Below are 24,688 nucleotides of genomic sequence, written 5' to 3' on the forward strand. Positions count from 1 at the left end.
TTACAGTAGTTATTGAAAAAATCCTCTAATAAACTGACCCATGTAATTCAATACCATGTTATTCAAGGGTCAACTATAATTATTTTGGTTTTCTAATGTATTTATTTGACCCCAGAATATTGTAAGGAGAAATGTGACAATTGTGTATGACTTTTCCACCTTTCTAAAATGGTCATTTCTGGACAAAACTGCAGGTAGCCTGATAACCCATATGTCCAAGCCAATGACCAACTCGGGAAGCTAGGGGATATGAGGCAGTGGGTGTCTGAATAGTGTTGTCATAAGGACATAGAACTGAACTGTCACAAGCTTACAGAAGCTCTCTCCCTGCTTTGAGGTGTGCTGCTCTAATTATCTCTCTGGTCCTAGAGTGACTGTGAGATCCTTATACTGAGGGCTGTTTCATTCATTTTCGTATCCCCAATGTCTACTGTATTATCTATCTTACAGTAGACACACAACTGTTTGAAGAATGGATAAATGAATAATTGAATGCAGTCTCTCTAAATTACAACCTCCCTTGCCACACACACACACACACACACACACACACACACACACACACAGTGCCGCTATAATGCTAATCATGGAGGAACCTATGAAATGTTAAAACACTTCCCTCCCCTCAAGAAAATTTTACACACAAACACACACACACACAAACTATTTAAACAACAATATAATTTTATGCATAATTGTTCAACTGAGTGGTCTAGCCTGCTCTGTCCAAAATGGTAGCCACTAAGCCATATGTGGCTATTGACCACTTCAAATGAGATTCGTCTCAATTGAGATGTGCTGTTAAATGTAAAATAGACATCATATTTTAAGACTTTGTATGAAAAAAAGGAATGAAAAATGTGTCATTAATAATTTTTATATTGATTACATATTGAAATGATAGTATTTTAGATATACTATATTAGATAAAATACAAATTTAATATCACCTTTTAAAATCTCTTTTTAATATGACTATGAGAAAATTTAGTACATGCGGTTCTCATATTTCCACTGGACAATACTGGTTTACTATAAATGCTATTACTGGAAGGTAGTGTCAGTCAGGAGTGAGGTAAGCAAATGAGGCTTCCCGGACAACGGAGGTGAGATTTGCTAAGTACGGATGGGCCAAAGGGAGAGATCATCCCTGTGAGAAAGGGCGGGGGTGATTATGCATTTGCCTAGGGGCAAGGGACACACTGGTTTGGCAGGAATGACAGTATGCACTGGGGAATCTGGACAAGAGTTGGAAAAGCCGATGAGGCTCAGATTGAAAAGTACATTCTGTGAAGGCTAATGGAATCCTTTCAGAAGTGGGGAGCCACCCAGAATTTCGAAATAGTGTGGTGAAGGGGAAAAAAAGCAATGCTTTTAAAAGCATTGTCTAGTGGGAATGCACATCTTTTGTTGTTGAAGGGTGGGGTCTGAAAGTTGGAAGACGTGTTTGGAGGTTTTGAACTAATTCCACCATGCTATGACCAACGATACAACGATTGCCTAGAGAAGTGAGATATAATAGCAAAGCCATAGACTTCCATCTACACCTATACCACTGACACTCCCGGCCTTATTTCCTCAACTGTCATAAGAATAATCATAGCTCCCTGTCTAAATTAAAATGACCATAGTGAGAATAAAACAGTGATGAATGCAAATTGGTGCTTTGGAAAATATAAAGTGGTTTGTAAGGCTCTAATTCCTATCATTCGTAATATTTTAGTAATAAAATTGATTATTGATAATGTCTTAATATTGTGCCTTGCTATTTTAAATAACCACCACCTCCAGTTTTAATAAGTCAAAAAAGGGCCTGCATTTTTCTTGAGCAAAAGAGCATATTAAAAATTGTTGTGAGATTAGTTTTTGGAAAATGGACAGGAAAAAACATAAGCAATAAATGAATATAACAGTGGGTATGAAAAAATAACATTTTTAAACTTGAAGCATTACTCAAAATTTCAACAGTTCAGGCTCCTTGATTTATTATTTGGGGGGGAAGGCGTGGGGAACACCTACCTATCCATTGTTGAAGCAAAGGGTAATATTTATCAGTTTCCTGAGCTTGTTTGATGCATTTTGCACAACACAAAATAATTTGGGGGAAATGATTTGTGATAGGAAAATGCTTATCTTCAGAGATTTAACCTTCGAAAACAATGTTTGTCTTCAAAGAAAACATTGTTCAGTGTTTTATAGCCCACAACATCTGAAACAGTTTGTCATTTAATACTATTAACATCTGGACAATAAGGTTTTTAATTTTATGTTTCTATATTATGTAAAAAAAAAATTACTCCTTACAAAACTAATAGAGAATGTTGAAATCCAAATATTTTCAAAGCACAATGTTTTAAAGTTAGTAGTAATAGTGCTGAGGATGAAAGAGAGAAGTTCTGAGATAGAAAAGGTTCTGAATACAGCAAGACTATCTTCAAGCACATTCTTCTACAGAACATCCAAAAAATAATTTTTTGGGGAAAAGAACTGTAGTCTAAATGGCCCAAATTTTTAACAGATGGAAAATCTTTGAGGTACCTCTCCTCTTAATCGATGAAACAATCGGTTTCCACTGCTAATAAATGTATGAAAATAAATTTCTTCCTGATCCTCTCCAAAAGTTAAGATCCAAAATCAGAACAACCATGCAAAGCCATTCTAGCTAACCTTGCCTGCCATGGGCAGAAGTCAGGAAAGATGTAATTATTTTTACCAATTACCATAACCACTTACCTAATACCTGAAACCGGTTTCCGTTTAGAACCAGAACACTCCATGTCCTTTAAGTTTCTCATAAACCTCTTAGCCTTTGGCTCTTCCTTTCTAGTTAAGAGTCAATCTGATAGCTTAAGGAGAAGGCTTGCTTCGGGGAAGTTCATCACAACAAAATTACACAGGCACTTGGTTACTGTCTGTAATTATATTATGGATAATTGAGTCTGTCTAATACGCACATTTTTCCTGCAATGGCTACTGTACAGTTGGCCAGGGTGTACACTGCACAATTCCATGAAGTGCAATCACATATACTACAATGTGAACCGTGACCCCTGTAGTTGTGTAAGGAGCAAACTACACAATTGTATAGATGAGAACTGGTTCCTATCACTCTCTAATACTTAAGAAAGAGAAAGCTCTTATGTGCCTTGATGTGAATAACAATAATAAGAGGTCACTTAATATCAAAGTGGCTCTTTCATACCTTCTTTTAAGTTTGGTAACAGACATGTTTAACAGTTTTTGAGCATATACTGTGGGCTAAGTCTCATCAATGTTCTTTATACCTATTAACTCACTTTATCCTCACAAGAAACCTATAAAGTAGAATTATTATTCTTATTTTACCAGTAAGGAAACTGAAAGATTAAGTAACGTTCCCAAGTTATACAGCTAGTCCATGGTAAAATTGAGATATATAAATTCAGGGATTCGGGATCCAGTGTCCAATATTGTATTAATATACTTGACTGTATCTTATATGGCATTAAAAATGAGCATTTGAAATATCCCTGGGTATTTGTTTTAATCAGCATCACTCTTTCCTGATACAAGGTTTAACTTTCTAAATTAATTGAGTTTACTCTAAAACTCAGTTACTGAAATTGAATTGTCCCAAATTAAAGAATAATTTCCAATGAAATAAACGTATCATTTTTGTTCAAATAAGGATTTTGCCTTGATAAATACAAAGTTTATTAGAATGTTTGGGGTTTTTTTCATTTTAATTTTAAAAAGTAGATAGATAAATAGATGGCTATGAGATATCATAAAAGATAAATCACTCATTTCTTCTGAATTGTACACATGTAATTTTTCATCAAACATGTATTAAATGACCTTTGTGACTTGATACATTAGTAATCACTGTATCGAATCAATTATAAAAATAATACCACCAACAAATATTAATACATATATACTATATATATTTCATTACTTTTTTCCCAAAATTATTAAATACAAAATTGTATTTAAAAATTGCAGTTATTCCTTTGAATTATCTAATTTATTCTACAAATTTCCCAGAGGCGAGTGGGTGAGGTCCACTCTTATGCTCATTCTGGACATGAGAAGAGTCGCTATGCCCTAGGTTAGCTGTGGTCATCTCCCTGGACCTAATGCATAGTCTCTCTGTCCCTCCCCACACTAAAGCTTGAGCTAACTCTAAATAAAATCTTAGCCAAACTAAGTAAAGCAGCAGGTGTTACTATAAATGGTTTTTAAAAACCTAGTCACCCAGATCCTCAAAATTTATTTATTGTATATCTACCATATTCACAAACATAATGATATAACTACAGAGGGTCCAAAAAATGTATACACATTTTAATAAAGGAAAAACTGTATTAAAATTGTAATACAAAGAATGACACTAACATTCGTTTGATTAATGCCATCTTCTGAGCAAACGTCATACTACACATTGCTACCATAATTCAATTCAACTCTGAAAAGTAATACATAGATAACATCTCTTAAAATGTGTACATTTTTTTGGCATCCCTGTATGTACATTTTAATTAGCAAATAGTGTATATGTTATCAAATCAGTTTATTTCATGTTGTTTTATTAATTGAATAATATGATTTGCTTTTAATAAAATATTTCTAATCTATACCAAGGTATTTATGCCATATGAGTGCTTTAAAATCATATAATCAAAATTGTCAAAATAACCAGAAAACAAGAGGAAAAAAGAAAAGTATAGGAATTCTCAAGACAAGGAGTGCTTTCTCCACATCAGTATTTCCAATTCAAGCCACCAAAAGAGACAGCTTAGTCAATCTATATTGTCAGGAAACTGTTGAAATAGTTATTAAATATTGAAAATAATTATATTCGTAAATTAACTGAAACAATTAAATAGCCACATATAAGAATTAATTAACTGAAATAACTTTTTAAAAAATACTATTCTAAATAATGTAAGGCTCTGATTATACTTCTAAATATCTAAAGAGCATTTCAATATTTAGAAGTGTTTCTTATTAACTACCCCATATTGCTAGAAGAACAAAAATAATCACATTTGCACAATACTCCCTAAAATTAGGGAACATTTTTTACTTTAATAGAGGATGTTGAAGAGTAAAGATTTAGACTGAATAACTTCTCTAAGGACTCTCATTCTATGAAAACATTAAACAAACAAGAAACAACTGTCTGCAATTTCATTCTCACAGTTTAGGGTTTGTCTTTCCTTTGCTTCCCAGGATATTGTGCCTCAGTGTCTGTTAGGAGAATCATTCTCTGTGGGGCTAGTACAAACACGACTCATGTTTTCTGAATGATTCCAGTTTTCCTGTAAAGGGAAGCATGCTTGGCCCATCCCTCCCTTGAGAAAGGAGTAGTGCAATTACTAATTGCTCTGGTCTTCTCTCCCACGTAATTCATGATAGTGTTTAATAAAGAGCAGCAAAGCTGTAAAATCATTTTGAGATCTGTTATAACCACATGTAATGGTTCTTTTTCATGACAATTTGAACACACGCCCTTTTAAATAAAGATTTCAATGACATTTTTAGAATGGAAAGGTCATGACATTCTATGTCTGATATACAGGTAGCTACTCGTTTGGTTCAGACTTGGACTTGCCCCTGTATTATAATCTTCCAAAATAAAAAAACGTAATACATCTACATTGTTTTAGAGTTATCTCCACCTTTACTGGTGAAAAAAATCTAAATTGACTATCATAAAACTTTCTCTCTGCCACTAGTCTTTTTTTTGTCTGTTTGTTTTTCTATTTATTTATGCCAACTTTGGTTAGAATCTAATGTAGTGGTGATGTACACATTTTGGAGTCAGGCTACCAAGATTCAAATTCTGGCTCTATTAGGGCGGTGAGCTGGGGCAAAGTACTCATTCTCGCATGTCTCCATTTCTGTATCCATGAAATAGGGATTATAATAATAGAACCTCCTTCAGATGGCTGCTCTAAGTATTAAATGAGATAATATAAAGCTCTATGAACAGCAACTGACACAAAAACCACAATAAACACTAGCTACTATTTTAGTCTAGTTTTTTTTCTTCTGATTTATTTTTCACAATCCCCTACCAGATTTTCTTCAGACCAGGTAATCAGTGGATGAGCATATAGTTGTGAAACATCTGCTAAAGGACAGATATTGTAAGCGTTGCAAAATAATAATAATAATAATAGTAATAAGATTATAGAAGCACTGATTTGGAAAGTTTACAATTCTCTTGGCTTCCTTAGCACCACAATGCACACAAAACAATAAGAAATAAAAAATCATAGTAAACCATTATGGACTACATTGCATTGTGCAGAATATGTATTGTACACACTTAGAAAAGAAAACATCAATAGAGATAGTTTCATGGACACTGTTGGAACTTAAATTGATCTTAAAGGATGAGTAATATTTAAGTGGGTGAAGGGGAAAGAAAAGTACATTCCAGGTAGAAAATAAGAGGGAAAATGAGACAGATGAAGGTCCCATGTGCTCCTGAGAAAGTAAAGCCTGACTGACTTCATTTTATCCTCATTTAATATTTTCAGATGAGTAAGAAAATTAAAAGCTCCATATTTAAATTGAATAGGGCAGAGATGAGCAGACGCATGTCCCACAGCAGCAACCAATACTTATGATTGGAATAGCATATCCCCATCTTTTATGTTCCATTCTCTAAACCTGACTAGTTCCATTCCATTATCTCCATTCTTGAACAACTAAGAAAATACCTTATGATAAACGTCTAAGTTTTGCTTTGTCTTGTGCACCTGAAACTAATAAAAAAGAAAAAAAAGAAAATACCTTATGCTGCAGCTAACTAATTCAAAATTGTCTTTGTACAAGGCAGTTGGGTAGGCCATGGTTTTTAATAATCCCCTATGGTACTTTCTGAAGTTTATCACAACGATGCTTGCCATCGTTTCCCAAAGCAATAGCTTCCATAGCTCCTGGAATGTGTTTATAGAATAGCCAGGCTAAGAAAAGTCTGATTACTGCAAACATCTGGTAGGAAGACCTTTTCAAAATCCAATAGATTCTCTGTATGTCTTTAAAATTCTGTAGTCAGATTAAAGAACTGGAAGAACTTGTTTATACTGAGAGCATTTTCTTTTTCCTGAGAGGATTTTACCCTTTGAATAATGCTTTTCCAAATCTACTTTTTCTGAAATAGAAACATAGTACAATATGAACAGCAGAATGTAAAAATCAGGGTTATTATCTTATATAATTACAGACCTATGTGAAGAATTTATTTAATTTGACTTTATTTAAATGTCTACAGGTGGTCCTATTGGTTCATGGAGAATTGAGAATAGAGGTAAAGTATGAAAAAGTTTTTTGTAATTAAAATAATGAATGCATTAAAAAAATAAAATTGTGTTCAGGAAAAATAAATGTTTACTGTTTTAAATTATTTAATAATTTAATTGTAAAAATAAAATTCTAACTAACCCAATAATATTTAAATACCAGCAATGTATACACATTATTAATGTAATTTATCTCATGCATTGTTTCTTCACTTCTTAAACAAATCAATGGGTTTTAATTAAATATAGCCTATGTGCCCAAAAATTATTTTGGATGATAGAAAGAAAATATAAAATATCATTAAATGCTATATTAAAAAATCACATAGCTTTGTAATTGTTTTAGTTATTTAATGTTTCTTCTTTGCTTGACAAAATTGAGGTAGAGTGAATTACACATCTAACAGTCTGAGATATCTTGAAAAGTAGGGGGGGCTCCTCAACCTAGGTGTCTATAATCAGTACTGAAAACAAAATGTTCAACAATGTGCTAAATAAAATGGAATTCCTTTTTACCTAAGACCAAGGGACAGCACGGAGAAAATGGGACAGCAGTTCAACAAGCCAAAAGGAGATACAAACGTGAATGGGTAAAATTTGCCAAACCCTGCAGAGAAGGAGAAGACAACTCGAAGAGAAACCCAATTGCCAAAGTAAGTCCTATGAGCAGGGGAAATGTGAGTTTTTAGAGTAAATGTATTAGATTTACTAAATAAATTTACTAAATTAAATTTACCATTAATTTACTAAACTAAAATAATATGGCAATTCCAATTAGCAAAATGCAGATAGGGGAGTTCACAGAACAAATAACATATCTTCAAAAAAAAGAATCAATAATAGTAAGAAGAAGAAGAAGAAGAAGAAATAAAGAAAGATGAGGGAATTATGGCCTCCAGAGTGATAAAAAAAAAAAAAAATTAAGAGACAAAATTAAGAGACCAATTTCAATGGATAAGCCTTATTTAGATCCAGATTCCCACAAATAGGAAAAACATATATATGGGTAAGACAATTAGAAAAATGTTTGGGAATCAACGTTGGATTGACTATGTGTTCATAATTGTTGGAGCTGGGTGATGAAATAAATCAGGTTCATTATACTATTCTAACTTTATATATATATATATTTGAAATTTTCCATATTAAAAAGTTTAAAAATTACAATAAAATGCAATTCATTTTAATACATATTTTAAACACTTACTATGCAATTCCTTTCCCTTTTTTCTCTCCAGTTCTCCCTATATAAACTAAAATGAATGTCTTTAATTTTTTGATGTCATCTGTTAAGAATGGGAGCATTCAGAAGTACCCCTGTCAATATTAAGTATCTTTGATTTCCTCTCAACTTTTTAACATGATCATGGTAGCCCTGATCAGAGCAAATATTCTGAGGCCAAAAAGATTAACACATATTTGTCCATGCCAATCAACAGAAGCAACAATTGGAATTTATTTCATATTTCTAGTATCTATCAAGGTAAAAAGTAAACAACACAGGGTCAGAAAGAGTGAAGAAAATGAACAGATGTCTTAAAACTAAAGAGGTGGAGGAGAGGAAGGGAAGAAAGAGGCCTGAACGATGATCCCCTTAACATTGTGGGTATTTTTGGCTGCAGATTACTTCCGATTTTCAAGCAACCCAACAAATTACCTACCGAATTTCTGGAATGGGAATTGATCGGCCCCCTTTCGGAATCTTTGTTGTTGACAGAAACACTGGAGAAATTAACATAACAGCCATTGTAGATCGTGAGGAAACCCCAAGCTTCCAGGTAACTTTGCGTCTTCACCATGGGACACCCTTGTCCGTGTGCACTGTGGCCTTAGAAGGGGATACTCTTGTACTGGTTAATTTAGATCAGGGCATCCATCAATCCACTAACAAGTAACAACATTAGTCCCTCCACAAAGAACCTCCACTTAGGGTTGTGCCCCTGACGGAATACTCTAGGAGGTGCATGAGCGAGCATGGACTCCAGCATGCTGCTTGCCAAACTTCAGCCTGCCAGGATCCAGGATCAGCCTGGAGGAAGGGGCAGTTGGCCCCGTGGATCTGCCCAGTCTGTACTTTCACCTACTTTGTCTACTCTTTGGAGAAATATTTTTCTTCCTTGCATGAAAGTCCTATGCATGCCAACACAGGCCTTATATCTACAAGTTTTAATAGTACGCAGATTAAGTTTGTAGAGTAATAATTAACATTTTCCCTTTTTTCTAGATCACATGCCATGCTTTAAATGCCCTAGGACGAGATGTAGAGAAACCACTTATCCTAACAGTCAAAATTTTAGATATCAATGACAACGCTCCAGTATTTTCACAAAATATATTCATGGGTGAAATTGAAGAAAATAGTCCTGCAAGTAAGTACCTTCTTTTACAGTATCTACCACTTCTAATTTTTCAAATTGTCAAATACAAGTACCACTATAATACATCATTTTTATAAAGCTAATTTATTCTTAGTTTCATCAGTTTTCCAGAAAAACTCATCAAGATAACCTGAATCTTCTTTCTAATATTTCTAGTTGAGCTCATTAGTCACTGTCATTGTATTTCTAGGCTATGGCCCTGTTATCAGCTCAATAGTGTCGTATTCTATACCTACAAATTACATGAGTCCCCAGCAGTTATAAAGTGAAAGAGGTGCTGGTCTTAGGTAGCCCCGATGCATCAGCAAGGCTTTTTTAGAGGAGAAGGGACAGAGACATACGCACATTACTCGGATAATTTGGTAAAAATGGACAATCATAAGGCCATCCATCAAGGGAAGAAATAAAGACATAAAATACTCTCCACCCCACCACAGCCATGGCTTAAGGAGAACTAAAGGATTTTTATGGAAGGTCGTATAGTTCTGCCAATTAAGAGAGATGGTAAGAGATATTGCAAGCAACATGGAATACTTTTTGAGCAGACAGACACTTTTAAGTGCTTAAAAAACAAAGATCAATCTGAAATTGTGTTGAAGGCTTAATATGAATGCCGTGTCAATGTTTACATATTCTTTCATGAACTTCTGTATTCCTAGACTCACTGGTGATGATACTCAATGCCACAGATGCAGATGAACCGAACCATCTGAACTCTAAAATTGCATTCAAAATTGTCTCTCAGGAACCCGCAGGCATCCCCATGTTCCTCATAAGCAGACACACTGGGGAAGTCTGGACTTTGAGCAATTCTCTTGATCGAGAGGTAAAGCAAAGCGCTTGGGAGCATTGAAGAGCAAAGGGTTTGACTTACGAAAGCCAAGAGCAGTAACTCCATTTTACTGAGAATGAAAGGAGAAAGGAAAAGAGGTTGCCAGTACTCAGTTGGGCAATCTAGGGAAACGGTTTGCATTCTAGTGGGATGCCAGTGGGGTGAGACATGTGCCTGGGACCTGCACAATCAACTGTAGCCTCAATAAACAAGTATCAGTATATCAATAAGAGTGTAAGTGAGACAGTAAAAGATGGCACTGGTATACATGGACAAAGACCTAATCCCTCATATAATGGAGAAGGACATTCCTTAGATGAAGGGAGAACTTTCTCACTGGAATTAAGCTTTCTTTGATGTCACACTTTTTCTCCTGACTTCTTTTAACTTTACCCCTGCTTCCAGAACACTAAAGCATCTCCTCCCTCCCTCCTCCTCACCGTCCTGCCACCACATCTCCATCACCACACACCACCCCGTCATACTCCATATGACTTTTATACAAATGCTTTTCTGAATAGACAGATGGAAACTCTGTAAGTGAGCTTCCCTCCGATAAGCATCCCACCATCAACATTGCCCATTTTTGCTCTAAGTGTACTTTCGTGCCCCAAGAAGCTCACAAAAGAGAAAATCTGTTCTTCCCCATAAAGACTTTGACCCAACCACCCAGAGCCCCACACACCTTCTCCAGAATGGACTGAGAACAGTTCACGTGATCCAATAAACCATGAACTTGAATATTCTCACCTCCTTACACATAGGAAGCAAGTAGTTGCCATTCATATTCTTGGCACTAGAGAATAATTATTATTTTTCTTTCTTTACTCCAAATTTAGCAAGTTAGCAGCTACCGTCTTATTGTGAGTGGTGCAGACAGAGATGGAGAAGGGCTGTCAACTCAATGCGAAAGTAGTATTAAAGTGAAAGACGTCAATGACAACTTCCCAGTGTTCAAAGAATCCCAGGTATGCCTTTCCCTCCTTGAAGAATAATTTTTATGTGTATTTTATTGTATACTTTGCCACCCTAATTCAGTAGTTGCCCCCGTGGTGACTTCTATTGAAGTTCTTTGCCATTTTCTTTAAAAACAAAGCCTTTGTGAAATATAAGAACTCAGTACCTGGCAAGGAGGCACCACATAGCTTGAAAATTAATGACTCATACCATTCAGAATAAATACAATCCCTTTAGATAAAATCTGACATGGAGTCTAAAATTCCACTTCTCTCCTTTTCAGTATTTAGCACGTATCGAGGAAAATACTTTAAGTTCTGAGTTGCTTCGATTTCAAGTAATAGATTTGGATGAAGAGTTCACAGATAATTGGCTTGCAGAGTATTTCTTTACCTCTGGAAATGAAGGGAATTGGTTTGAAATCCAAACTGATCCCAGAACTAACGAAGGCATCCTGAAGGTGGTAAAGGTAAGGTCTGATATCCCTTGAGTGGCAAAAATATTCCCTATTAGCCAAAAACTATCATGCCTACAAATAAACATTATATACTTAATAATACTACCACTTCTTCATGGAAAAAAAAACAAACTTAGAAAACACAAAAGAGTAGACAGAATTTTTTAAAACACATACAGAGCCCCATTACCTAAGGACAGCCTTTTTTAACATGTTGATTATTTCCTTCCAAGCTACCATACTGTTTGAATTACACACAAACACACTAATACATATACGTATAGACGTGCCTGCTTTAAGCACAAGAAAATAAAACATATTTCTTGACTTAATCTCATTCACTCTCTACAATTGAAGTTAGGAAGAGAGACAAATACATGGAGTTGTAGCTTATGAATTTGTCAATTTGTTTTCAATGATTAGCGACAGTCATTAAAGGGGAAAAAAGGTAACTTTTTCTAGAAAACGGGAATGTGTAACTAAATCTGCAAGATGAAAAGTAAATAATTGAGTAAAGCTTCCATTTAACATGCTTGGCTACAGGAAACAACCCCCCCACCCCCACATGACACACACACACACCCACAACAACAACAACAGCAGCAGCAACTAGGATAACATAAAGATATTTCTGCCTGAATATTGTGTAGACTAGAAAAAAATAACCACTATTTGGGGACATTCCTTGGCACAGGACATTGGCCTATATGGGAGCCTGTTTCTTTAATTCCTTGAGTCCAGTAGAGTAACAGACCCATAATATTCCCTTAACAAGGAGATTGCTGGAATCCCAGATTGCCGGAAGTCATGAAAGTCATTCTTTTACTCCGCTTTTCAGAGAGTGGAGTACAGTCACCCTCAACTGCGAGGGATTTTGTCATAAACTTCCCGTAGTACCTGAAAATGAGATATTCCCTGTCTCCTGCATTGGTGTCATCCCGTCTCTCAAACTAGAAACCTGGACCTTATCCTTTAATCGTGGCATTTCCTCACAACATACAGCCAGTGATCATATTCTGCCCTGGAAATTGTCCCTAAAGTCTGGCCCTGGTCTTACTTTTTATGCTCTGTCCTTTAGCTTGGTCTGGCATCCTTTCCACTACACAATTGTGATCCCTCCTGATAGATGTCCCTACCTCGTTTCTATGTCCCTTTGTTCTGCGACTGCCACCAGTTTACTACCATGTTTTTCTTAAAACCAATTTGGGCCAGTTATTCTCCCCTTTAAACCTTTCCTTGTTCTCCACCGGCTGTAAAAGTAGCCCTCAACCCTGACTGCCCATTTGAATCACCTACCTGTTTTCCTAGCCAGCGGGAACGTGATAACTATTGGTTCGGTTGGTCTGTGGGAAGCCCTGCAGAGGTTCTTAGAGGCTCCTTGGGAGACTAGGCAACCAGGGTTGATGACCACCTGCTGGCCTTTAAAATGGGGGTCTCCCTCCCAGAATTGCCTCTCGTCATCTGCAGCCAGCCCACTCCCTATCACCTTCGGTAACTCTGAGCATTGGCAAGTTCACCTCTGCCTGCCTAACTCCTCCTCAGCCTTGAACACTCAGCTCAGATGAAAACCTCTCGGAAGCCCTACCGAACTCTCTCTGGAAGTATTCATTTGCTTCCACACATAGACTCTATAATTTCTGTTGTCAGTTACCCCTTGTATTAGAATTACCTGTTTACACATCTTTTTCTTCCTCTCCACTAGGAAATGCTTGAGTCCACAGAACCAGTCATTGCAAAGCTAAAACTCAAATCCAGATCTCTGACTTTAACTATTTTCAGTAATACACAAATGTAACCAAAATGAGCACTTCCTCATCTCAGCCCTCAAAAAATTTGCTAGTGAATAGAAAAAGCTATCTTGGGATTCCTCAAGGCCTTGGTTTGGGCCACCTAGAAAAGAGGGTCAAACAAACAGTTACCATGCAAGACCATTTGAAAATGGCTCTACAAAGAAGTTGATGGGCCACTCACTCACTGCTTTGCCAAGGTCCCTTTGCCAACCAAGGTTATTAAGATAGTTTGTCGCTGCCACCTAGAAATTTTTAAAGTCAGAAAACACATTATTGAACATTAATCCAATGACTATTCTGTAAATGGCCAGAGTAGTCATTTATAGGAATGTATTATGGGTTTTAATTTGTTAAGTTCTCACAACAATCTGATGAGGTAAGGGTGTTGTTGTTTTTTCAGAAGTGGAAAGTTGAGAATCAGACATATTAAATATTGTGCCGAGTCATACAGATATTAACCACACGCCCAGGATTCAAACCATGCTAACCATAGCAAATGTGGGATTCTTTTCACTGCACCACACAACCTACAGAAACACTAATGATATTTTGCTAGTCTAAAAAGAGGTACCCTGCTTTATAAGTATCAGTTACCAAAACTGAGGTCTCATGAGTTAAAACTTCTAAAGGTTTCTCTATCTCAACATTACAATGATATCTGAAACTATTTTGCTATTTGTTTCTACTTATAGAAATAAAAGGATCCATTCATAGCATGTGACAGAGAGCTCTCTTGTCCTGTACTGGGTTTGCTGAATCATATTTTTGTGACACTTTTCTCCTAATTTCATTTTTACTCTAGCCTCTGGATTATGAACAACTACAGAATGCACAATTTGGTATTGCCGTCAAAAACAGAGCTGAATTTCACCAGTCAGTAATCTCTCAATATCGAGTCCAGTCAACCCAAGTTACAATTCAAGTTATAAATGTGCAAGAAGGAATTACATTCCGTCCTACTTCCAAGACATTTACTGTCCAGAAAGGCATAAGTAGTAAAAAGCTGGTCAATTACATCCTGGGAACGTATCAAGCCATTGATGAAGACACTGGCAAAGCTGCTTCAAATGTCAGGTAAAATTATTTTAATAACATTTTATTATTCCTTGATGTAGTTTTCATCTATAAGTTATTACAAAGTAACACCTAACCTATTATATGTGAAGAATACAAAGAGATACAAAAGTGGCCAAATTAAGGAACTGGATAACTCAAGAAGAGATGTGTAGCTAAATCACTAAAAGATATTGTACTATTAGCAAAGATAACATAAACTTAAGTTAATGTGGAACCTAAAAGAAAAATACTTCAGTCTGTCTAGAGAGATCAGGAAAAAGTTTCATGGAAACTTTCAACTGAATCTTAAAGAGTAGTTCATCAGAAAATCATGGTGCAATAAAATAGAATAGTACATACAAAGACATATATGCCTAAAATCTAAGCAAAACAGTTGCTGTAGTATAAGACAAAGGGCAGTTATTTTATTGCACAAAGCACAAAATTGAAAAACCAGGCTAATACATACTTAAGGATTATAAAATGGTGCTTGTCCATGCTAATATGTTAATTTTCTGTCACTTTTTTATAAAAGCACATTTCAATGTCCTATATTAATTATATTAAATATAAAATGAGTCATTGACATTTAATAGGTAACCAGTCCATATTTGAAAGAAAACTATTACTTTTTTCTATTATAAAACAGGTATATCATGGGACGTAATGATGGTGGCTTGCTAATAATTGATTCAAAAACTGCTGAAATCAAATTTGCCAAAAGCATGGATCGAGAGTCTATTTTTATAGTTAACAAGACAATCATAGCTGAGATCCTGGCCATAGATGGTAAGAGAAATATTTCAATCATTTTTAGAGCAATGTTACTCCAGTTGGCATTTCTTTATGAATAGATGATTATGATTACCTAACAAATTACCTTTACCAATAGATAAAAGTATCTCAGGGGCCTTGGACCTCAAGTCTGAGGCAGCTGAATCTAGGATAATACTGATCATTCCAACATCTCAATGAAATATATAGTAACAGTGAATACTGTGTTCTGTCCCTGTGGTTTTCTGCGGTTGGGACAGAAATTTTTAGACCCATTGGAATTTCTGAGTTTGAGAAGGATAGATAAAGATTGGTACTAAAAGCCTATCAGGGAAGCTCAACTCAGATGTGAGGTCCCTTTGTGAGTTACTTACAGAATGAACTATTCATAGAAACCTAATATGCTATATCATTGATCAACAAATATTCTGGAATATTTTAAAAATTATATTCATTGAGTGTATGTGTTTCCTCAAGTATAAAATTAATTTATGCTCAAGGCAAACATAAAAATAAAAGAATAAACACCAAAAATCTTAACATCTGGGAAAACAGCAAAAAGTACAAAGGGAAAAAATAGAAACGATTCAATAATCCCACCACTGATTTTTGTTGTATTGTTTTTGATTGTTAATATATTTAAATTTTTCTTCAATAAACTTTTATCTCTTGGGTAACAAAAATAAATCATGGCTTATTCCAAATACTTTGGCTCAAGCTTCAGAAGCAAAAATGTTTCACACAATGCTGAGCTCATGCAGGATACATTTAAGAAAACTACTATTTTTATTTTTATTTCATTTGTAGTCAGCAATGCTACCACCTTACAGGTCTTGGTTCCAAACATATTAAATTAGTAGCCAATGCCACAAACTAGAGACACCAGCCAAATTAATCAATCTAAATTGACTTTTTACAAGATGTGGCAATCAGAGGACATTTGTACTTGTAAGGATAACAAATATAATTTCTGGCGAGAAGACACACTAACGTGGCTGCATGCAAGAGAAATATAAAAGGTTAATTTTGGGGGACAACTTGTTCTGTATATTTCTTTAACTCTAAAATGTTATTCTTATAGGAAACACAGGTAAAACAGCTACAGGCACCATATATGTTGAAGTACCTGGTTTTAATGAAAATTGTCCAACAATTGTCCTCGAAAAGCAAACAGTTTGCAGCTCATCACCTTCCGTGGTGGTCTCAGCCAGAGCACAGGGCAACAAGTATACTGGCCGCTACACATTTTCACTGGAGGAGGAACCTCTAAAATTGCCAGTTGTGTGGAGTATCACAACACTCAACGGTGAGTAAGAGTCAAGTTGAGTTTATAAATGAAAGTCACTGTTTCTTTATATTTCCAGAAGGATAAGTGAGTTCATTTGGGAACAAGTCCTTTCCAAGAGCAATAGAAAAATGTCTTTGCATTGAAGATGCAGTCCTCATGAATTTCTTCTCTTTTCAGAAGAGGAAAGGAATTATATGATATAATGTTGGCACTATTTCATATTTTCTGTTTTTCATGTGGACTCTATTTTATATTTTTATAATGTTAGTATGTTATTTCTACCTCCAGAGCACACCAAAATAAGATTAAAGTCAGGCATCTGTTTTATTGCAGAACTGTTGAGATTTCTAAATACACCAACTTTTCTTACCTGGGCAGACTGGGAACAGACATGAAACATTGGAAGGGTCAAATGCTACTTAGTCTGTCACTAGTCAGGAATTTTGAAGGACTGGGGAACTGAAATTTGTAAACCCATTAGCCAATGGGAAAGAGCTAATCCAACCTTCCTTTTCTCCTAACCTTTATCATGCCAATTTCGCATTTCCTGTGTTTTCCAGGAGTCTCATTGGAATCAGCCATTAGACTTAAGAATCTGCTCCCTGTCTAAATTTTATAGTGACCCTCAGGCTACTTAAATCCTTTGTAAAGGAACTCATTTTTCTCTGACTCTTTTTTCTCTCTCTTCTGAACCAATCTTGCTTCCTTTTATAAATGTGCTATGTGGTGCCCTAGTTATAGGCTTCAACCATTGTTAGAGTCACCAAAGGGATCGTGTTCTCCATGGCCTTCTTTCCTGGGACCACGCTGATCCTGGTCTGAGGACCTAGCGCCAAATGATGCACAGTGCATTTGGCTCCAAATGAGTTTACCAGATACACAGTCAATGAAAATGCTACAAAAGAAACATTATAGAGAGACAGGACATGGCCCTAGACACACCTACTCAGGTGAGACTGGGCAAGACAACTGTGGTTGGATTGCGTGGACCAGGCATCATGTCACAGATACGGTGGAGTCCAGAATGATTCACGCAACATAACCCTGCTGCTGGAGCCCACTTAGAAAGGGACAATGGATAGAATGGAGAATGATCAGTGCTCCTGAGTCAGGCAGACAACAAGGTCTTCACCACAGGCAATCCCATAACCAGCCTACGCTCATGAGACCAGGAGCAGCTGAGGTAACAGCAGCCAAAGCAGAAACTCAGTCTCGATAAGTCAGGCACAAGAGCATGAAGTTCGGCTGAAGGGGACACATTCAGAGGGCCAGGGGTTGGTGCAGACATCCAGGAGAGTAGTGAAGCCCCAGAAGAGGGAGGCCTGGGATTTAAATGGCCTTCCTCCCGTCCTCCTTGTGGGGAAACTCAGGGTGGGACTGAGTCTTCACGGGGGAGATTAATGTGCCCCATGGAGAAGATAAAAGGGCAAGGAGGAAATGCAGCTCAATTTACCCAACTGAATCCCTTATAAGACATAACTGCTCGAATCTCACCCTCCTACTAGCCTCGCTGTTTGTGACAGAGCTGTGTATGGCAACTCTGCTTCTATAACAAACGTAAGTAGTTTTAAGAGCAAAAGACGCCTATCCCACTGTTGATTTGTATGATTGTTTCTCTACAGATACCTCTGCACTCCTTAGAGCCCAGCAGCAGGTGTCTCCTGGAACGTACACAGTCTCCCTTGGAGTTACAGACAGTGAGGACAGGCGGTGTGAGGCAGCAGACAGTCTGACTCTGGAGGTCTGTCAGTGTGACTTCAGGGATACCTGTGCATCCCCATACCCTGGGCGCACAACCGGAGAGTGGTCATTTGCAAGGCTGGGGCCTGCTGCCATCGGCCTGATATTCCTTGGTCTCTTGCTGTTGCTGTGTGAGTATGCCCAAGTTTTATTCTGCTTTTCACAGGTGTCAGCATTTGAAAAGAGCTTCACGCGGCCCAGGCAACACATCTCTGCAATGCAGAAGAACCCTTCCCTGACCGTTTTATAGGCATAGCTGGGGAGAAACGGCATTTTCAGGAAGAATCTGAAACATTTGAAGTTAACATACCACTTGCCAACAATCTATATTCACACTACAGCAAAGCAGATCGTATACATGTATGTTCGTGGTAACATGTAGTCACAAATGTTAGGCATAAGCCTAAGACAAGCAAGTCATAAATGTTAGACATTTAAATGTTAGACATTTAGGAAACAGCAGAAGAGAATCGCAAGTGAAAAAAATAAAGCATGGACACTCTACACACTTCCGGTAATATTCATGATCAAAATAATGGCTTTATCTGTGAGTGTGACATTTTCTAAAATGTCTTCTCCTTATTCACGTCTCAGGAGAATCTAAAATAAAAAGAGAACCTCGGCCAATGGATTTAGGGAAAATATATAGGATATCGTAGACTTTGCACTTTGCAACACACATTAATATATCATAGGCTCTGTGACATCAGTGCTTAAGCCAGCACTTCATCAGAGTAGTTTACCATCTGAATATATATCCCCTTTAAAGCTTTCACACTTAATATAATTAAGTTTATTGAACACATTTAGGGAAACTACACACATGTATTATTTTTCAACACGAGTAAAATTGATTTTATTCAATAGATTTCTAAAAATCTATTGTTTTTTCTAAAAAGTTGCATTTAAATAAAAATCTTGTGAATCAAATAGTATTTTGAATGTAACAGGTCTCTATTTCAAAGAATTTTGCGGCAAATTCCTGTATAAACAAGAGAAAGCTTTGATAAATTCACAATCACTTCCCCAATTTATTATAAAACCATAGACTTTTAAAGTTAAAATGACTTTTCATGGTGATCAAATCCACTCTAACCCTTTCATTTAAATTTTAATTTATGAAATACTTTGAAACCACAAAGAAGTACAGAAAATTACATAACAGGCACAAATATAACCACATCTCAGAATTAAAAGATATTAATATTTGCCATATTTTCTCAGATCTCTTTTTTAAAAAGAAAGAAATCGCTATACATACATGTAGCGGCCTCCTATATATGTCATATATTCTTTTTCCTCTTTCCCCAAAAGTGTTTACTGTTCTGAAGTTATCATGCATCATTTTGCTTAATAGCTGAAACTGACACCCAGAGTGCCAGTTTTTCAATATCATATTAGTCAATTTCAACAAAGATTTGTCAGGTACATATATGTCAGTCTTGATGCTAGCAGCTTCAAGCTGAAACAGGAACTTGATTTTGGGTTTCATGCAGTTCACAGATTTATGCATGTCTAACCATACAGCAAAAAATATGCCATGATAAAACTATAATAGAAATGAATACAAAGAAATATTGCAGAAGATTCTCAGACTAGGGGCATCGTCCAACCGAGCCCCGGAAAACGAGTTGGATACAGTAAGTACAAAAAGAAGGAAAGGTGTTTCCAAAGAGTAACAGCATGAGCCAAAGCCAGGAAACACTTAGCGTGTTTTAGAGGTCACACAGCCTTGAGAGGCTAATGCATAGGGAAATTGTTCGGAACGAAGGAGATAAAATTGAAAAATGCTTTGGGACTAATTTGAAAGGGCTTGCATACACATGCGATGGTGCTGGTACTTTAAGCTCTGAGAAAGGAATGCTGCTGAAAGTAGTTGAATAAAAGACTAGCATGACCATATGTGTATTTTAGACAGGTAACACTGGCAGCAGTGTATCCTGTAATCGGAAGGAACAGTCAGAGGTTATCGTAATAGTTCAGAAGAGATGATGGAGGCCAGATTTAGAGCTGTGACATGGGACTGGAAAGGAAGGGTTAGGTGTACAAGGCATTACAGGGGTACATGGAGAGGATGTGGAGACTTATTAGTGGATAGAAAGAATGGATAAGAAATCCAGGTGAATCATTTAATTCAGCTGTTGCTGAAACCATTAAATGAAATTGAAAGTATCAGAGGAAGCGCAGATATGTAGGGAAGCAGTATTGAGTTTGATTTTGAAATGTTACGTTTTGAGGTGTGGCGATGTCCTGCAGGCCGTTGTACCTGTGGGGCTGTGGCCCGGGATGGCAGTCAGAGAAAATGCGCTGTGCTATTCCTGCATCATACTTGCTTCATGTGACCCTACCATTTGTAAAATGCCACGTTTTGAATTTTGTATAGAACAATACGTACATTTTTCAGCCTGTACAAACTCAAAACACTTTGAAAAACTTTCTCTGGATACATATATAAAAATAAATAAATACAGCACGTACAGTGATAAACAAGGTTTCTAAAAGACGGTTACGCCCACCCAAAGATACGGACCATACAGGTGTGCATTCATCACCTTTCAAAACTGTTTTGTCAACTCACAATATTCAATCCTTCCCATACATTTAATAGTCTTATAATTGAGAATGGCAATAAAGAAAGCCTTTAGAAGCATCATTCATATGTACATTATATTAAATTTTGATTAAAACATATTAATATACCTAGATTATTTATGTCCAACCTATTTTATGCACTTGGCCAAATTTTTTTCATTTTGTATATGTATATGGAATATATATATGTACATATATGACTGACCTAATTTACATAACTGATGTAGCCCATCCAAACAATACTAGCAAATCCTCATAGTACCCACTACTGTTACTCATTTAATCCTCCTAACAATCTATCATGTAGATACTCTTTATTCTCCCATTCCTTGGATGAGTTAATGGAGGCAAGAAAAGATGACATAATGCCCAGCTGATGGGTGGTAGAGTCAAAATTCCAACCCTAGAAGTCTGACTCCAGAGGCTGTGCTCTTAAACCCCTAACTAAGTTGCCTCGAAGTGGACAGAATTGAAACGTGGAGTCACTGACCACCTAGCATGGGAAGCACTTCCTAGCATTAGCATGAGAATATTAATTTTTCTTGCCAACAGGTGACTGATAGGCACAGAAAGAATGATAATTGCCCTGGAAGGAAGGCCCCTCCAAGCTAGGGATTCTTCAGTCACAATTAAGAGTATATGGATATTAGATTATCACTCTATTTGCTGAGGGAGTTTTCTGGTTACTTGCTGTTTACTAAGAGATCATTACAGACCAGATTACTAAAACATTATCATACCCACCTAAAATTTTGACTATCCAGGTGTAATTTCACCTGACATGTACAAATAAATGCAACAATAGTACAAATATATTATGAAAAAGGGTTGAGGAACTAAACAACTACCTTTATCATTCATCAAACAGTGCCTGTTTTAAGATAACAATCTACATGTCACAAAAATGATCCGCTCTACCTCTTTTAGTTTCATAATCATATGAAATTTTAGAATGTTTAATTTATCAAATTTTATTTTGTAGAAACTAATTTTGCTTTCTATTAGAGTTTCCCTAAGTATTAAAAATATTGTATTTTTTTTGTAAAGTTTCCGACAATTGTCATGTCAAATCATTTCCAAGTAATTAAAATGTTTTGATATTTTGTTTTCCTTTATACTAGTGGCTCCCCTTCTGCTGTTGACCTGTGACTGTGGGACTGGTCCTATAGCGGGAGCGACAGGTGGATTTATCCCAGTTCCTGATGGTTCAGAAGGAACAATTCATCCTTGGGGAATCGAAGGAGCCCAACCTGAAGACAAGGTGAAGATCCAGTTTGTAAAACATTTATTTCAATTATATAGAGCAAAAATCTATTTATATTCAAATAGGAAAAGGGGTAATGAGGCAAAATTCAGAGACTCTTTGACCTTCAAGGGCCCTTGTGAGTCAGTGTTGAAATAAAGGGAGCCTTTTAAGATCTTAGTTCTTCAGATTGCCAAATCATAAAAATGGTTCTTCTTGCAAGAAGTAGGGTTTCTTATAATGTCACTATTTGCAAAGGGCTACATTTCAACTATATTGCGATGAAATCTGGTTCATTTTTTAATGTAATTTTTTTAACATGGTTTGCAGGAAATCACAAATATTTGTGTGCCACTTGTAACTTCCAATGGAGTTGATTTCATGGAAAGCTCTGGTAAGTGAACATCTAATTTATTTTTGAAAGCAACGTGGGTTAAATAAAAAATATTGAAAAATAAGAAGTGTTCTAAATTCTTTTAACAATTTGCATACGTGGGACACAGTACCACTGAAATAGGGTTTCAATGAAATGGTGTATTAGTAGTATATTAGTCAATCCCATGACCTAGCTCTGGCTTCAATAAGTTCATTTGCCCACTGATGCCACCATTTTTAACATCTGAAGATTTGTTATACTTTTTTCAAACTTTAATAAACTGAAGTTTAGCTCTCAGGCAATTACTAACTTTTAATTAGAAAAGATTTTGCATGAATGAGTATAGAAAAATGTAAAGGAAAATATAACAAACACTGTGTACTCACCACCCAACCTTGACTATTCTTAACAGTGATAATATTTGCAGTTAAAGCCTCATGTGTGCACTTCCTCGGTCTTGTTGCCCTCCTTCCTCCCCTAGAACTAACAGTACCCTATTGTGAGTTCAAGTACCAATTGTTATTTCAATCATAATGGGACAAGATCGCTTATATTGTCATATAGGTGAAATTATTTATTTCTTTGGCATATCAAATGACTATTTTATTCATACTATCTCAGTGCCATAACTAAGGCATAAACTAGAAGAATGATAAGACCTAATGCCTAATATCAATTTTTTTCTTAATTTCACACTTAAATGCAATAGATTGTGTTTAAATATTCAGCCTGCATAATCTGCCTCAGATGTCCCCAAAAATGTAACTATCTGCCTTTATTAGTGACCTCAATTCTCACCTGCTTCTCCTATTATAATTACATAGCAAAAACTATAGTCAGTATTCTCTTAAAAAATAAATAAATAAATAAAATAACTTTCCATAAAAGCATAATGTAAATGTAACGAGCAAAATAGTCATAACTCATTAAATTTACATTAGGTACCAAGACACCAAATTAGCATCTGCTAATTTGCATGATTACATTATGTGTGTTTCCTCTTTGGTTGTCATATTAAGCCAATATGACAGCTTAATTACAATTTCTTTTATCTTGAAAACAAACAAGTATTGTATTAGAAGTTTTCCATGGCTCTGCTGAATATTCTGTATTTACTTTTCCATTTCTGGCTGTTGTCACTGAAAATCTATTTCTTTTGCATATTTTTTAATTAGTATGTTTTCAGAGCTCTTTCATCTGCTAAGGTCCCGTTAACACCCTCACCTCCTTTGTTACACTCACATAACAGACTGTGGGTTGGTCTTATCACCTCTAGTCAAATAATTGATTTTCTCCCATTTATTTGTTTTCCTTGGTCACTGTCCATGGATATCAAGGACCAGTAAAAACAAACAAAAATCAAAGCATGAGATGTTACAGAAGTCTCTCCCCTGTTTTTAGATGTCTGTACAAATATATGTGCCAGAGGAATGGGAGTGGAAGGAGCTTCGGAAACAGAACTGACCACCAAGCTTGGCGCAGAGGCAGCATCTGGAGTTGCTGCGGGATTTGGAGCAACCACTGGACTCGGCTTCTGTGCTGCAGGACAGTCTGGGACCATGAGAACAGGGCATTCCACTGGAGGAGCCCATAAGGACTACTGCGAAGGGGCAATAAACATGAATTTCTTGGACTCCTACTTTTCTCAGGTAATTGGTGGAAAACTTTGTGCCTTCGGTATCTTATTTACCTCAGAGATCTCTTTACTTGACTACATTTCAGTTTTGCAGTTCGTTTTTTTATAGCTTGTTCAAATTTAAGAAAAAAATAGGGGTTCTTTGCCAAAATAACACAGAGCACCTATGTAAGATGGCTGCCAAAATTGGGCTACTAGTCAAAAGGAAGAACGAATGGGTAAATAGAAACAAAGTGAGAGAATACAGCCAATGGCACCTCATCTCTCCAAATGGA

General features: G+C 36.2%; 2 protein-coding genes across 3 annotated transcripts in view; one reads left to right on the forward strand and one right to left on the reverse strand.

The window, feature by feature from the left end:
• DSC1 (desmocollin 1) overlaps window positions 1-24,688 on the reverse strand; it is a 316,195-nt gene that overhangs the window by 273,336 nt on the left and 18,171 nt on the right. The gene's annotated exons all lie outside the window — the stretch shown is intronic.
• Window positions 1-24,688, forward strand: part of DSG3 (desmoglein 3) — a 29,888-nt gene that overhangs the window by 1,582 nt on the left and 3,618 nt on the right. Inside the window, exons 2-15 of the mRNA XM_019741172.3 lie at window positions 7,267-7,302; window positions 7,816-7,947; window positions 8,917-9,072; window positions 9,519-9,663; window positions 10,332-10,498; window positions 11,344-11,472; window positions 11,745-11,930; window positions 14,511-14,782; window positions 15,414-15,553; window positions 16,620-16,844; window positions 18,449-18,697; window positions 22,280-22,419; window positions 22,732-22,795; window positions 24,179-24,426. Coding sequence (XP_019596731.3) covers window positions 7,267-7,302; window positions 7,816-7,947; window positions 8,917-9,072; window positions 9,519-9,663; window positions 10,332-10,498; window positions 11,344-11,472; window positions 11,745-11,930; window positions 14,511-14,782; window positions 15,414-15,553; window positions 16,620-16,844; window positions 18,449-18,697; window positions 22,280-22,419; window positions 22,732-22,795; window positions 24,179-24,426 — 2,289 coding nt within the window. The remainder of the gene's footprint in view (window positions 1-7,266; window positions 7,303-7,815; window positions 7,948-8,916; window positions 9,073-9,518; window positions 9,664-10,331; window positions 10,499-11,343; window positions 11,473-11,744; window positions 11,931-14,510; window positions 14,783-15,413; window positions 15,554-16,619; window positions 16,845-18,448; window positions 18,698-22,279; window positions 22,420-22,731; window positions 22,796-24,178; window positions 24,427-24,688) is intronic.

Source organism: Rhinolophus sinicus, chromosome 4, assembly GCF_057876585.1.
Source record: "Rhinolophus sinicus isolate RSI-liver-muscle chromosome 4, RSI-T2T, whole genome shotgun sequence".
Taxonomy (NCBI): Eukaryota; Metazoa; Chordata; class Mammalia; order Chiroptera; family Rhinolophidae; genus Rhinolophus; species Rhinolophus sinicus.